A 16,375-nucleotide genomic window follows, 5' to 3' on the forward strand; every position below is an offset into this window, starting at 1 on the left:
GACTGGAGCAATGGCTGCTGACAATTCAGTTTTGCTATCACACAAATTATTACATTTTAAAATATATTAAAATGTATTAAAATAGACAAATAAACATTAAGTAATTTGCATTCTTCGTGTGGTAGAATTTAATGATCAGTGAAGCTAAGGTAGTGTGAAATATCATCTACGAGTCAGTTATTTGTACAAAAAATAATGCTGAAGAAGAGCAGGTCAGCATCAAAAACAACTTTACACCTAAAATTGCATAAAGTGTGGGAGAAGTTATTTTCATTTATTTACTTATTTAATTATTACGTGTAAGCATTTTCTGTGCATTCTGAAATAGAAATACAGATGTTTTTGTGGCATTAGTGAAGAATACTGTTGCAGATATCTACCTCTGTCTTGTGTCTTTAGTTTATACAGTACATGCAATATGCAGCACTTTATAGTTTACATTGAGTATCATTACTGAAACCAACATTTGTGCATATTATTTTGTTTGCTTTACTTGAAAAATTAGGCCATTAAAAAGCATGACAGTAATGACAGTCCTATGTTATATATAAAGGATACAGTTTCCAAACAGTGTGAGCACAATGAAGTACACAGAGCAGAACATTCCCCGGTGCACTCCTCCCTGGGATTCAATTCCATGATACATCACAGCATTCCAGTCCTCTCCTGTCAGAATCTTATGAGATAAAATACATTATGGAAATATTGTATTTCAAATGCATATCAAATGAGAGCGTTCAGACACATATCACCAGATGGTCAATACCTGAAACACTGTCAGGATAGCAGCTGGGAATGTGTCAAAGTTGGTCGTCGGGGTCTCATCTTCAAAATTAAACCTAAAAGAGAGATGATGAGCTGTGAATCATTTTCTTGGATGAGTCTCATGTGTATGCTTAGGAGCCAGCTTTGCTCTAATTTCAAAATCGTTCATTTTTTCAATTTGTTTGCTCGCAAAGACAGCAAAAACGGTGATATTTTCTAAATAATAATGTTTCTCTTCATCTGCATATAAAAGTTCAGCTGAGCTCCTCTCTGCATCTCCAGAACTAATAACAAAAATATAATAAATATGCTTTCTTATGTCACCATTCTCTTCCATGTACACTCTCAGGGGCTCTGTAGGGGCCTCATTACTAGAGAATGTGGAGAAATGCTTAAAACGAGAGAAGAAACATCTCACAACTAAGGGCTTGTTTACATTATTCAGGAAAACAAAAGTGATGCCTTTCTTTGCCCAACCACCGTTACTCATTTTATTAGAAGAAAATAGCACAAAAACAATATAATGAGAGAAAACTGAAGTTAATGATGATTATAAACAAGTGAAATGTTGCTATATATTCATATCTAAAATTGTCTTGATTTTAGGTATATAACTTTCGTAAAATCATATGTTGCATCATATGAAACAAAATCATACAAAGCCCCAACAATGAAATCTCATTGGTTCAAAATCCATGTAGTTGCATATTAATCATCAGATATGTTTTGATCAGCTGTGATTGTTTCATTGTGCAGCATTTTCATGTAAAGTGAGGACAAACACTATATATATATATATATATATATATATATATATATATATTTACTTATTTAATTATTACGTGTAAGCATTTTCTGTGCATTCTGAAATAGAAATACAGATGTTTTTGTGGCATTAGTGAAGAATACTGTTGCAGATATCTACCTCTGTCTTGTGTCTTTAGTTTATACAGTACATGCAATATGCAGCACTTTATAGTTTACATTGAGTATCATTACTGAAACCAACATTTGTGCATATTATTTTGTTTGCTTTACTTGAAAAATTAGGCCATTAAAAAGCATGACAGTAATGACAGTCCTATGTTATATATAAAGGATACAGTTTCCAAACAGTGTGAGCACAATGAAGTACACAGAGCAGAACATTCCCCGGTGCACTCCTCCCTGGGATTCAATTCCATGATACATCACAGCATTCCAGTCCTCTCCTGTCAGAATCTTATGAGATAAAATACATTATGGAAATATTGTATTTCAAATGCATATCAAATGAGAGCGTTCAGACACATATCACCAGATGGTCAATACCTGAAACACTGTCAGGATAGCAGCTGGGAATGTGTCAAAGTTGGTCGTCGGGGTCTCATCTTCAAAATTAAACCTAAAAGAGAGATGATGAGCTGTGAATCATTTTCTTGGATGAGTCTCATGTGTATGCTTAGGAGCCAGCTTTGCTCTAATTTCAAAATCGTTCATTTTTTCAATTTGTTTGCTCGCAAAGACAGCAAAAACGGTGATATTTTCTAAATAATAATGTTTCTCTTCATCTGCATATAAAAGTTCAGCTGAGCTCCTCTCTGCATCTCCAGAACTAATAACAAAAATATAATAAATATGCTTTCTTATGTCACCATTCTCTTCCATGTACACTCTCAGGGGCTCTGTAGGGGCCTCATTACTAGAGAATGTGGAGAAATGCTTAAAACGAGAGAAGAAACATCTCACAACTAAGGGCTTGTTTACATTATTCAGGAAAACAAAAGTGATGCCTTTCTTTGCCCAACCACCGTTACTCATTTTATTAGAAGAAAATAGCACAAAAACAATATAATGAGAGAAAACTGAAGTTAATGATGATTATAAACAAGTGAAATGTTGCTATATATTCATATCTAAAATTGTCTTGATTTTAGGTATATAACTTTCGTAAAATCATATGTTGCATCATATGAAACAAAATCATACAAAGCCCCAACAATGAAATCTCATTGGTTCAAAATCCATGTAGTTGCATATTAATCATCAGATATGTTTTGATCAGCTGTGATTGTTTCATTGTGCAGCATTTTCATGTAAAGTGAGGACAAACACTATATATATATATATATATATATATATATATATATATATATTCTGAACGAGAATGTTCTGCTCTGACTGTTCTCAATAGCTCTGCTCTCTGATGTGCTTCACAACCAAATGTATGAAACCGTCTTTCTCATCCAACCCAGAAAATGACTGCATGGATCAGACAGTCAGTTTATCATGTCCATCTACAGTCTTAAATATTAATGTGCTATGGAGTTGAAATCCAGTACCAGAGAAGCACAAAAGCAATTTCTCATTTCACTAAGCACAGATCTGGAAAGCCTTCACCACCATCAGAAGGGAATAGTGTCTCCTGCAGCTCACATTGTTATGTTTCAATAACATTTTCTCATTTCGCACCGACTATTTGTTTATCTGGCACTCTTCTTATTACAGTAGATCACATGACAGCATGTTTGCGCATCTAAGCTGATATTTCCCTCATGGGAAGCGTGTGTAGAGGCAATTTCTCTGTTGCAGTGTACGATTAATAATTCATAGAACAGAGAAATGAAAACTTGTGCCGTCTGGATCAGCTCAGTCATGTTTGTTAACATGTTGCTGAGGGGTAAATGAAACGACAGGGCTTGGAAGACTCACAGCTGCTTATGCAGAAAAGAACGTAAACAATAGGGAGGGTTTTTTTTCCACGTCAAGAGATGATTTATGCATTTTCAGTCAAAAGTATAGCACAAGTACTCTGAAAAGTAAAGGGCCTACATAAACGGTTCTCAACTGGTGGGTCGAATTCCAAAAGTGGGTTGCAGGCCTGTTCTGACTGCAGACAGTAGGGAAAAACAAACATAATAAAATTCAACTAACCATATTATTGTGCATAGTTAGGGGCAACAAATTAAATAGCCTTATTTAAGGAAGAGAAACGCTTCCTATATCTTTTGTTGACAGTATTTTGGCATAAATTCATTCGTCTCTTGGTAGAAGCCAGTTTTTAAATACATATTCACTTACAACCATGGTTTGTGCAGTACACAATTTGTTTGCACAGTAAATTATTGGCTGCTCAGAGCATGAAATCAGTTATAATTAGGAACCAAACATTCAAACTTTCAAAACAAACACCTGTTATCTGAGCACTAACCATCAAATAAGGTTTAGGGTTATATTAATACAATCCATTGTTTAATTTTAGGGACTTTTTTTTACTTTTGCATGATAAATAATTTTGGGACTGTGTTGGCTTGTCCAGTGTATAACCTAAAACAACATGGACTAGATGACATGTGAGTGTAACCCTCAGCCTGGTACTTACTGTCCTCCGAAGAGCTGCATTCCCAGAAGAGCAAACACTACAATGAAGAGAAACAGCAGGAACAGGAGGCTGATGATGGACTTCATTGAGTTGAGCAGAGACACCACCAGATTCCGTAACGAGTTCCAATACCTGCCGAAGCATTCCATGATAACATAGTTTAGGGAAAGGAATATAACTTGATTTGTGGTATGATACTGTATATAAATTCATAAAGTCAAGACTGTTGAACTATTGAGAATTAATACACGCATCAAGTGTGTTAACACAGCCATGCCATGAATTGGAGCACTTGTTACACCTCTGGCCTATTAAATATTTTATTATTTTATCACATCGTAATTCAGTGGTCAAGAGTCAATCATTCCACTTATATTATACAACAAATTTCAAAAATCAAGATTTTCTTCTAATTGTTATCCAATTTCTTGTCTAGTGTCTTTTGAAACTTCATTTGAAACAGTCAACAAATCAGAATCAAGCATTTAACTATTGTATAAATAAATTCATGGTATAAATTAGGGGTAGGCGATATACTGGTAGACACAATTAACGGGTAGAAATTTGTCAACCGGTAGTTTTTGGACTATAGTCTCTATTGTGGTTACATGCTCACATGACGTTGCCGTGCTATGTGATCGCAAAAACGTATAATTTGCACGTATTATTAAGCATTGTAGTTTAAAAATAAGTGATTTTAAGTCAAAATGCAATCAGCAGCGAAAGAGAACGCACGCATGTGAAGACAGTGCTTATAGAGCACTGGAATACTGTTATTTTTGCCACTTTGTAGGCCTTGAATGGTTAAACACACATATTTTTATGTGTCAAAATGCCCGTCTTTGCAAGTATCCTTGTAAACACAGTAGGTCTTAAGTAAAAGCCAACAGCGGAGAAAGAAAACACATGTGTAACAGTATATTGGATCCGAGCAGCTCTTAAAGTGACAGCAGTCTAATATTCCTGCTGTCTATCACTCATGGTAATCATACAACAAAAGAGAGAAAATCTCTCACTGCTCGTGTCTAAATCACGTTTGTAACTTAAATAAGAAGAAATATATATTTAATTTATACAGTGAAGAATATGCAGTGTTTTTTATACATTTGATTACTTTTCTTGTTTATTTGTTCTACTGTAGTTTATTTTTGTCCTATTGCTTGTAATTAGTTTCTTATTCTTATTCAATCGCTGACTGTTTACTTGTCTTCAGTGAGCTTGAGTTTTTTTGTTTGTTTGTATTTTATTTAGGCTAGTATTTTTTTGTGATATTGACTCTGGTGAATTATGAAATATATATAACATTTTGTAAATAACCATATTGTGATATATATTGTTACTGTGAAATAAATGTACTCATATCGTGATATAAGATTTTGGTCATATCGCCCACCCCTAGTATAAATATATTCATTTAGGACAATGATCTACAGAGCACCATAGATTATCTCTTACTTGGTAACCTTGAATATCCTCAGCAAACGCAGAGCTCGCAACACACTAATGCCAAAAGAGGCTCCTGGTTTTACTGCTGCCCAAATCACCTCGAAAATGCTACCTACAATCACCTGAACACACCAAAGATAGAACACAAATACACTAGGCACAATTTATATTTGAAAACAAAGCTCATTTCCAGCAATAACTTTAAAAATTATAATTATAATCGTATAATTTGTCAAATGTCTTGAAGCTGCTGTCTTTGAGGGGGCTCAGCTGGACATCAGCATTCTTCTGCTTCTTATAAGGCAGTACCTCTGGCATTAACTGGAAAAGAAACATGTACTGTTGTTGGTCCCGCATATCATTAGTATCTGACGGCATGTTACTCACCCCAAAGTCAAAGCAGTTAAATGAAGAGTGAAAGTAGGTCCTGGGCCCGAGGCCATACATCTTCAGACTCATCTCTATTAGAAACAGACCAAGGAACACAAACTCCGCCAAATCTGTATACACAAAAAAGCATTTATCAATGGACTTTGTCAGTCACATCATTTTTAAAAGGCATGCCAGTAGTGAAAGATGTAGTAACCCACTGACAAAATTACATGCTCTGTTGCTTCTGTAATAGGTTTCAATGTAACATAACAGTTAATAGAGCTGAAGTATAATCATCCAGCCATCGTGGTGATCTTAAGGTGTCAAGTCAGAGTGGTGTAGCCTTAAATCTTTTGGGGTAGCTGTCCCTGCAATAACTGTAGTGCATGTGGCCTTGTATAAAAGCATCAGCTCAATGGCAAATTAATGATTAGTAGCAGTTGGCATGCAAGCAGAGGTATATGTAGGAGGTGGGGCAATGCTCCTTTCTCATTTTTGCCACCAATATGCTACAAGGGACGCTTTAGTATGTGGACTAAAAACTATGGGAGTTACATCCTTTACACATTAACATAGTTGAGGCATGAATTGACCTTCAGAACAGATAGCTCACTTGGCATGGATCAAAACAAGTCAACACGGCACAAATTTTTACATTTTCTATATACAGTACCGTTTAAGAGTTTAGGGTCAAGTAAGACTTTTTTTATGTACAGCGGGTAAAATAAGTATTGAACACGTCACTATTTTTCTCAGTAAATATATTTCTAAAGGTGCTGTTGACGACATTTTCACCAGATGTCGGTAACAAACCCAAGTAATCCATACATACAAACAAAACAAAACAAATAAATTCAGAAATTAAGTTATGTGTAATAAAATGGAATGACACAGGGAAAAGTACTGAGCACATGAAGAAAGGGAGGTGCAAAAAGGCATGGAAAGCCAATCAGTAATTAGAAAGCAATCCTGCCCCTTGTCAGTGGAAATTAATATTAGCTGGTTCAGTCCCAACACCTACCAGGAAAATGAAGATGAAACAAGGGTGGACATTTCAGCAAGACAATGCCAAACACAGTCAAGGAAACTCTCAGTTGGTTTCAGAGAAAGAAAATAAAGCTGCTAGAATGGCCCAGCCATTCACCTGACTTGAATCCAATAGAAAATAAGAACTAAAGATCAGAGTTCATAGAAGAGGCCCACGGAACCTTCAAAATTTGAAGACTGTTTCTGTTTGTGTGGAAGAATGGACCAAAATCACACCTGAGCAATGCATGCGACTAGTTTCTCCATACAGGAGGCATCTTGAAGCTATCATTACCAACAAAGGTTTTTGTACGAAGTATTAAATAAATTTCAGTAAGCGTGTTCAATACTTCTTCCCTGGGTCATTTCATTTTATTACACACAATTTAATTTCTGAACTTATTTGTTTTGTTTTCTTTGTATGTATGCATTGCTTGGGTTGTTACCAACATCTGGTGAAAGTATATGTATATATATTTTTATTTTTGTATTTTTGCTGCCATCTATCAAGATGATGAAAATGCAATGAGGGTGGACATTTCAGCGAGACTATGATCCCAAACACACAGCCAAGGAAACTCTCAATTGGTTTCAGAGAAAGTAAAGCTGCTAGAATGACCCAGCCAATCACCTGACTTGAATTCAATAGAAAATCTATGGAAAGAACTAAAGATCAGAGTTCATAGAAGAGGCCCATGGAACCTTCAAGATTTGAAGACTGTGTGGAAGAATGGGCCAAAATCACACCTGAGCAATGCATGCAACTAGTTTCTCCAGACAGAAGGCGTCTTGAAGCTGTCATTAACAACAAAGGCTTTTGTACTAAGTATTAAATACATTTCAGTAAGCGTGTTCAATACATTTTCCCTGTGTAATTCCATTTTATTACACATAACTTAATTTCTGAACGTATTTGTTTTGTTTTCTTTGTATGGATGGACAGCTTGGTTTGTTACCGACATCTGGTGAAAATTTCATGTCAACAGCACCTTCAGAAATATATTTACTGAGAAAAATGGTGATGTGCAAGCCAAGGAAACTATCAATTGGTTACAGAAAAATAAAATAAAGCTGCTAGAATTGCCCAGCCATTCACCTGACTTGAATCCAATAGAAAATAAGGACTAAAGATCAGAGTTCATAGAAGAGGCCCACAGCACCTTCAAGATTTGAAGACTCTTGAAGGTGCTGATTTGAAGAAGTGATTTGAAAAATCACACCTGAGCAATCCATGCGACAAGTTTCTTCACACAGGAGGCGTCTTGAAGCTGTCATTACCAACATAGGCTTTTGTACAAAGCATTAAATAAATTTCAGTAGTTCAATACTTTTTCCCTGTGTAATTCCATTTTATTACACATAACTTAATTTCTGAACGTATTTGTTTTGTTTTCTTTGTATGGATGGACAGCTTGGTTTGTTACCGACATCTGGTGAAAATTTCATGTCAACAGCACCTTCAGAAATATATTTACTGAGAAAAATAGTGACGTGTTCAATACTTATTTTACCCGCTGTATATATATATATATATATATATATATATATATACACGGTGTCTTTGAAAGAACACATGCTGCATTATTTTATCAAAAACACAGTAAAAGCAGTAGTATTGTGAAATATTATTACAGTTTACGGTGTTCTATTTTAATGTATTTTAAAATGTAATTTATTCTGGTAATGGCAAAGTTGAATTTTCAGCAGCCATTACTCCAGTCTTCAGTGTCACATGATCCTAATATGCTGATTTGTTGTTGCTTGAAATATTTTTTTCTCGATTCTTTGATTAAAAGACAGTTAAAACAGAAAACAGCATTTATTTAAAACATATCTTTTGTAACAAAGTCTTTACTGTCACTTTTGATCAATTTAATGCATCCTTGCTTATTTATTGGAAATTAACTTCATTAACTGATCGGTGTATAAAGTAATTAATTTAATTACATTTTTAATCTAATGACTCTTCTTTTTAACTTACGAAACACAGCAATCACAACACGGGCAGTTTTATGTAAAACTAAAATTCAGCTAAAAGTTGTACAATTAATAATGCAAATACAAGGAGTATATTATTTAAAAGCACTTGTTTTGCATTGATTTTTTGAGGGTTTAAATTACTCCCAGTGCACCTAGGCCATGTTCAAATATAGTTCACATAAACCTGTGACCCTCCAGAGAGCTGTAGTGATGTTTTAAAGATGCGGTTCACTTACACAGTGCATATGTGAGCCAGTCGGGCTGGTCGTAGTGAACTATAGCCACACATAGTGTGTTCAGTCCCACTATACACAGAACAGTCCAGTAGAAGCTCTGGGCCTTCACCATACGGCGGATGAAGAAGCGAAACCTCTTCTCTTTTCTGCGAAAGTATGAAGAGCTCTCGTTCTTGCTGCTCTTCACGCTTGTACGGGTGAATGGAGAGCCCTGGGGAGCTGTGGAGAGAGAGACTGCTTCAGATGTTCACAAAAGCTCACAGATGATGGAGAGGAGAAGAGAGGAGAGGGAGTCAACACAGCAATTCTGATTTGTTAACATCGTCTTTATCCATCTTTCCACTCTCTCAATCTCCTCTTTTATTTTGGTCATTATTCTTTATGTTTCATGAAAAAAAAAAAACATCCACAGATGCAAGTTTTATGACACTTTGCCTCTGGTTTTTAATCTGCTTTTTATTTTCCATCCTGATTTTGGGAGAAAATCCACCATGAGTTCAAAGGTCACAGGCGTTGGGCCTGGATCTTACCGACTGATGGGATGTCAGTGAAGTGGTCTTCTCCTTCCTCTGCATTGATGAGGTCATTTTTGCTCTTTTTGGCTCTCTTCAATACTAAACATGTTGGAAAGTGAATAGTAAATAAACAGTAGTAGTATAAAATATAATAATAAATTCATAAAGAATATAGTAAATTAAAAAATGACGTTTTTATTATATATATATATATATATATATATATATATATACACGGTGTCTTTGAAAGAACACATGCTGCATTATTTTATCAAAAACACAGTAAAAGCAGTAGTATTGTGAAATATTATTACAGTTTACGGTGTTCTATTTTAATGTATTTTAAAATGTAATTTATTCTGGTAATGGCAAAGTTGAATTTTCAGCAGCCATTACTCCAGTCTTCAGTGTCACATGATCCTAATATGCTGATTTGTTGTTGCTTGAAATATTTTTTTCTCGATTCTTTGATTAAAAGACAGTTAAAACAGAAAACAGCATTTATTTAAAACATATCTTTTGTAACAAAGTCTTTACTGTCACTTTTGATCAATTTAATGCATCCTTGCTTATTTATTGGAAATTAACTTCATTAACTGATCGGTGTATAAAGTAATTAATTTAATTACATTTTTAATCTAATGACTCTTCTTTTTAACTTACGAAACACAGCAATCACAACACGGGCAGTTTTATGTAAAACTAAAATTCAGCTAAAAGTTGTACAATTAATAATGCAAATACAAGGAGTATATTATTTAAAAGCACTTGTTTTGCATTGATTTTTTGAGGGTTTAAATTACTCCCAGTGCACCTAGGCCATGTTCAAATATAGTTCACATAAACCTGTGACCCTCCAGAGAGCTGTAGTGATGTTTTAAAGATGCGGTTCACTTACACAGTGCATATGTGAGCCAGTCGGGCTGGTCGTAGTGAACTATAGCCACACATAGTGTGTTCAGTCCCACTATACACAGAACAGTCCAGTAGAAGCTCTGGGCCTTCACCATACGGCGGATGAAGAAGCGAAACCTCTTCTCTTTTCTGCGAAAGTATGAAGAGCTCTCGTTCTTGCTGCTCTTCACGCTTGTACGGGTGAATGGAGAGCCCTGGGGAGCTGTGGAGAGAGAGACTGCTTCAGATGTTCACAAAAGCTCACAGATGATGGAGAGGAGAAGAGAGGAGAGGGAGTCAACACAGCAATTCTGATTTGTTAACATCGTCTTTATCCATCTTTCCACTCTCTCAATCTCCTCTTTTATTTTGGTCATTATTCTTTATGTTTCATGAAAAAAAAAAAACATCCACAGATGCAAGTTTTATGACACTTTGCCTCTGGTTTTTAATCTGCTTTTTATTTTCCATCCTGATTTTGGGAGAAAATCCACCATGAGTTCAAAGGTCACAGGCGTTGGGCCTGGATCTTACCGACTGATGGGATGTCAGTGAAGTGGTCTTCTCCTTCCTCTGCATTGATGAGGTCATTTTTGCTCTTTTTGGCTCTCTTCAATACTAAACATGTTGGAAAGTGAATAGTAAATAAACAGTAGTAGTATAAAATATAATAATAAATTCATAAAGAATATAGTAAATTAAAAAATGACGTTTTTATTCATTATTATTAGTAGTAATTAAGACTCATGCTCTAATAATGAACAAATACAATAATTTATTTGTCAATGGTTACCTGGGTTGTTGCATTTCCTCTTGTACCAGGCACCATCATCCTTCTCCTCTGCATTTTTATCTTCTTCAGCAAGCATTACTTCCTCTGAAACAAAGATATTTCACTACTTACACTATGTGGCTGGTAGGTTGTTCTATGTGGTTGCTAGGGTGTTCTGGGTGGTTGCACAGGAGAAGAGACAGACAAAAGCAACCACTGTAAGGCTTTATTGTAACCTGATGCCACACACAGTAATCACTGCTGTCACTGCAGATCTGACAAACATCCAGCAGGAGGCAGGGACAGCAGTGAGCACTGTATCGCCCAACACATTAACGTTTTAAACAATGCAGTGAATATCTAACTGACTAGAATGGCTTTAGCAAGATACATGAAGAAGTCAAAGCACCTGTAAGCATTTAATTCCATCATGAATCTATGGTGTTAAACATCAAAGCTGGGCCACCATGGAAAAGTCTGGGAAATCACCTCTCTAAGCCAAATAAATCCCCATGGAAGAGCCCTAGTGGGCTTCTGGGAAACAAAACGGAGAATACTACATGCTGTGACAGAGCTAATTAACCCCTGTGCTGATGGAGGATCTGTAGTTTTACAAGAAACTCTGCCACCTTAAGAGAAACTACAGTATTAGGATGAGAGGTAGAATTATAAAAGACCAACAACATCAACATTTAAAGCCAAAACATTCCTTTAGGGAAACTATTTCATTCCTTTTTTCAGATTTATTGTTATGATTATTTGTTGTAACATTCTAAGGTTTCATACATCCTGCATGTTCATCTACATGGAAAATCAAGGGCTTTGTCCGTTGGGCATTTCAATTAATAATAGCCATTAATTGTAAAATGGTTGCTGGAAGTGTCCCTGAATATTATTACATTACATCATTATGAAATCTAATGTACATGAGGATGAACATCAAATTTACATCCGAATGGTCATGAATGTACACAAAACTGTAGACTGCCCAAACCTATCATCTGGATTCAGTCAGATTTATTGAATGGAAAGTATTTGTGTGCCTGGCACTGCATGTGGAAAATCATCACGTTTGACATAGTTCAAACAATGGCTGGGAAATTTGTTCCATTATTTTATATTGCATCATAAAAGCCTATATTTCAAAATATTGTGTTCATTACTAACATAGCTTTCAAATGCATGGGTTCAATGGTGTTATTCTCATGAACTTCTATTCATCAAAGAACTCTGAAAAAATGTTTAGTAGAATAATAATTTTCAACACTGATAATAAGAAATGTTTCTTGAACATCAAATCAACATATTAAAATGATTTCTGAATAATTATGTGACACTGAAGACTAGGGTAATGTCTGCTGAAAATTCAGCCTTGCTATCAAAGGAATTAATTTAAAATATATTAAAACAGTTATTGCAAATTGCAATAATATTTCACAATATTGCTATCTTTAGAGTACATTTGTTCTAATAAATGCAGCCTTGGTGAGCAAAAGAGACCTCTGATTTTCTGTAGATTTTGACAAGTGAGACACATTACAAAAAAAAGTTCAGTGTAGTTATAATAATAATTTAACTTTCTATGCAGTTTTAGGAATGCAGTATCACGCTGTTCACAAAGTACAAATACTGCAATCTAACTATATTAGCATTAATATTAATGCATGGAGTATGGAGTAACAGGTGAAAATCCTGAGAAAATTACTATTACTAAACTGGCCCCAGATCAGTGCAAATCCACAGCTACGGAAAGCACCAACACACTGAGTCCTGGCTGATGAAAGAGCTGTTACAGGGAAGACTGAGCGTATGAACCAGCTGGTGGAGTGAGTGGAAGGCTATATGTGGTTGCCATGGAGAGAGGAAGTGCTGAGCAACAGACAGGCACAGATACATCAGCTCCCATCGCGGCCGAGAAGACATCCGGGAAGCGAGTGAGATAAACAGTCAGGGGAGAAAAAGCACGAGCTGACAGAACACTCTGTAGGGAACAGACCAAGGCCTTCTGGTGGTTGCAATGTAGATAATTCTCAGGTGTAAGTCTTGAAAAATGATCTCTGGATTTGAAAATGGGTTCTGTGGAGATATTACATGTCAAGTGTTAATGAAGATATTGTTCACTTGAGAGACTGACCTGCTTTGCAGATCCACTCCAGGTAGCCGGTCAGCTCCCTCTCGATCTGCTGTTGTCTGCGAAGCTTCAGGAACTCCTGCCTTTTCTCCACACGCTCTCGCTCCTTCGCAAACTCCCTGTTTGTACAAGTACACATAAACACACATCCATGAACACACTGTCCTGCACAGAGGCATCAGGGGAGCCCTGCTCTATGGCACAGGTCATGTGTATAAGAGCATTTAGTGATGCATCTACAAAAGCAAATACACCCATTGATGAAACCATAAGGTATGTGGTTGTAAAGCAAAAGTGAATGCGATAAATGCACCAAAATGAAACGTTAGAAGAAAAAGCAAGTACAAGGTGTGGCATCCACATTTGCAAGAGCAGTAGAAAAATCAATGTTTTAGAATCAATAGAAAACAACGGCTAAAAGTCTACAGTTTATGGCTCACTTAAAGCTGAAGTGTGCAATTTCTTTTTAATTGTTAAAATTCCTTCTATCCTAACTTAATATACAGAGTCAGATAGTTAAGCCATTCTTATATTCATTTTCAAATATAATTGCAGGATGATGCATTACGTTGACTAACTATTGAAGTCTATCTAGATCTATAGGTTTGTAGATTTCATTAGATCTGCTTAAAAAAAGACCCATTAATCCTTGTTTTCAGCATCATTACCAGCATATAGTATAAAACGTGCAATGACAAGCAATAAAACAATTTAAATATATGGCTTAAAATGCCCACAAATTGTAGAAATAATATATTTCAAAATATTGTGTTCATTACTATCATAGCGTTCAAATGCGTGGGTTCAGTGGGATTTTTATTTTAAAGAAATGACTACTTTTGTTCAGCGAGGATGGATTAAATTGACCAAAAGTGAGAGTAAAGACATTTATAATGTTACAAAAATGTTTTCAAATAAATGGCATTCTCATGAATTTCTATTAAAAAAAATGTATCATCTTCCACAAAAATATTAAGCAGAATAACCATTTTTAACACTGATAATAAGAAATGTTTCTTCAACATCAAATCAACATATTAAAATGTGACACTGAAGACTGGGGTTATGGCTGCTGAAAATTCAGCCTTGCTATAACAGGAATTCATTTAAAATATATTAAAATAGAAAATTATTAGATAATAGTATTATATCATAATATTGTATATTATTATATATGCTACAGTTAATACTATACAGTGCTGTTCAAAAGTTTGGTATCAGAAAATTAATGTTTTCTATTTTAAAACATTAAAATATATTTTAACAATGTCGAAGTCTTTACTGTGACTTAATGCACCTTTGCCGAATTAAAAATTATTAATTTCTTGCACCAAAAAATCTTACTGACCCCAAACCTTTGAGCAGTACTGTTTATATATATATATAATATTATATTGTGTATATTTTTGTATATTTTTTATGCACAATATAATAAAAACCATCATCATTAGTTAAAACTAAAACAATTCTAATTGAAGATGATAATGGTGCACTTCAGCTTTAAGGACACAAAATAGTTGAATTGACTAATGCAAAATGGTTGATTAACTTCCTCAAGAGACGTTACAGCCTCACAAGGAAACATAGGTCAATCCATTATTCTCAGTAATGCACCTACAGGGCTAGACAGTTTCTCTCATCTAATCTAACTTTCACCCCACAGTATGACAAAACTGTGTAGTGACGCCTTGATTAGATATTTAGCTCATAGGTGGAAAAAAGTGGCATTTACTGACAAATGGCCATGCTTTGCCTGTGAGAGGCATATTTTACCCCGACTTGGTTATTAAATGAGTCCCATTAATTTTCATAAGCATTATAGCTTTCTCTGCAACATGATTATGTAAGAGCACATAGGGGAAAAAATGCACTGTTTGTGCCCCCTCACAACCTGCCATCTGTTATCATGCCAATTAGAGGACAGCGTGATGATTGACCACCATTACTGTTTAACAGGTGCGCAGAGCGTACAGAAATTAGGTGAAAAAGAACTATAAATGCAAAGAACAAAGAAAGAAGAAAACAAAAGTAGGGTGGACAGAATGTGAGGGATGCAATGCTCCTAGAATGAAAATGTTACCCGAGAATGTGATCGGAGCAGGAAGGGAATGTGAACAGAAAAAAATCAAAGGAGAAAATAAAATAGGAAAGCAGTACAAGACAGAAAAGAGAGTAAATATTACATTAGACAATGCTGTATGAGAATAACTGAAAAAAACATGTAACTGACTTTTTTGGTGGTATAGCTAGTGGATTAGCATATCCTGCAAAAAACTTCCATAACTGCAAATCCTAAATAATAAATAAACTGGTGTAGAAACTATTTTTACTCAGAAATTGCTAGTGAATTTCACAATTAATGTTAAAGAAATGGAAAGTAACACACTGAATGAAACAAGAAACTCTAACATAGAAATACTGAAATAGCATTTTCTTGTAAAATGTACTCCAATAACCTTTGCATTATTTACAACTATGAAAGGTTTAAGGAATACAAAACTATGGAACACAAAAAATGTGTATTTAGAATAAAGGCTTCCATGTATTTTAGTCCATACAATAAAAATCAATGGGATCGAAAAGCAACATCCCACTGACTGACTCTTACAGTATGGACAAAAAATAGAAATTTTTTAAAATATCTTGTTTTGTGTGTCACAAAAAAAGAAAATCATGCAGGTTTGGAACAACATTAATCGATAACACAATTTTAATTTTTTGGTGAACTATCCATTTAAAGGGGTCATGTGACGCGATTTCAATTTTTCCTTTCTCTCTGGAGTGTTACAAGCTCTTGGTGCATAAAGAAGCTCTGTAAAGTTGCAAACACTAAAGTCTCAAAACCAAAGAGATATTCTTTATAAAAGTTAAAAGTTA

The 16,375-nt window shown here is 35.1% G+C and overlaps 1 protein-coding gene across 1 annotated transcript in view; it reads right to left on the minus strand.

The window, feature by feature from the left end:
• Window positions 1–16,375, minus strand: part of LOC107681248 (probable voltage-dependent N-type calcium channel subunit alpha-1B) — a 125,430-nt gene that overhangs the window by 55,408 nt on the left and 53,647 nt on the right. Inside the window, exons 8-16 of the mRNA XM_016477489.1 lie at window positions 13,502–13,617; window positions 11,389–11,472; window positions 11,130–11,213; window positions 10,600–10,818; window positions 5,960–6,072; window positions 5,582–5,694; window positions 4,127–4,258; window positions 2,077–2,149; window positions 1,869–1,986 (exon numbers count right to left, since the gene is read on the minus strand). Coding sequence (XP_016332975.1) covers window positions 1,869–1,986; window positions 2,077–2,149; window positions 4,127–4,258; window positions 5,582–5,694; window positions 5,960–6,072; window positions 10,600–10,818; window positions 11,130–11,213; window positions 11,389–11,472; window positions 13,502–13,617 — 1,052 coding nt within the window. The remainder of the gene's footprint in view (window positions 1–1,868; window positions 1,987–2,076; window positions 2,150–4,126; window positions 4,259–5,581; window positions 5,695–5,959; window positions 6,073–10,599; window positions 10,819–11,129; window positions 11,214–11,388; window positions 11,473–13,501; window positions 13,618–16,375) is intronic.

Source organism: Sinocyclocheilus anshuiensis, unplaced genomic scaffold (assembly GCF_001515605.1).
Source record: "Sinocyclocheilus anshuiensis isolate Anshui unplaced genomic scaffold, SAMN03320099.WGS_v1.1 scaffold1495, whole genome shotgun sequence".
NCBI classification, from domain to species: domain Eukaryota; kingdom Metazoa; phylum Chordata; class Actinopteri; order Cypriniformes; family Cyprinidae; genus Sinocyclocheilus; species Sinocyclocheilus anshuiensis.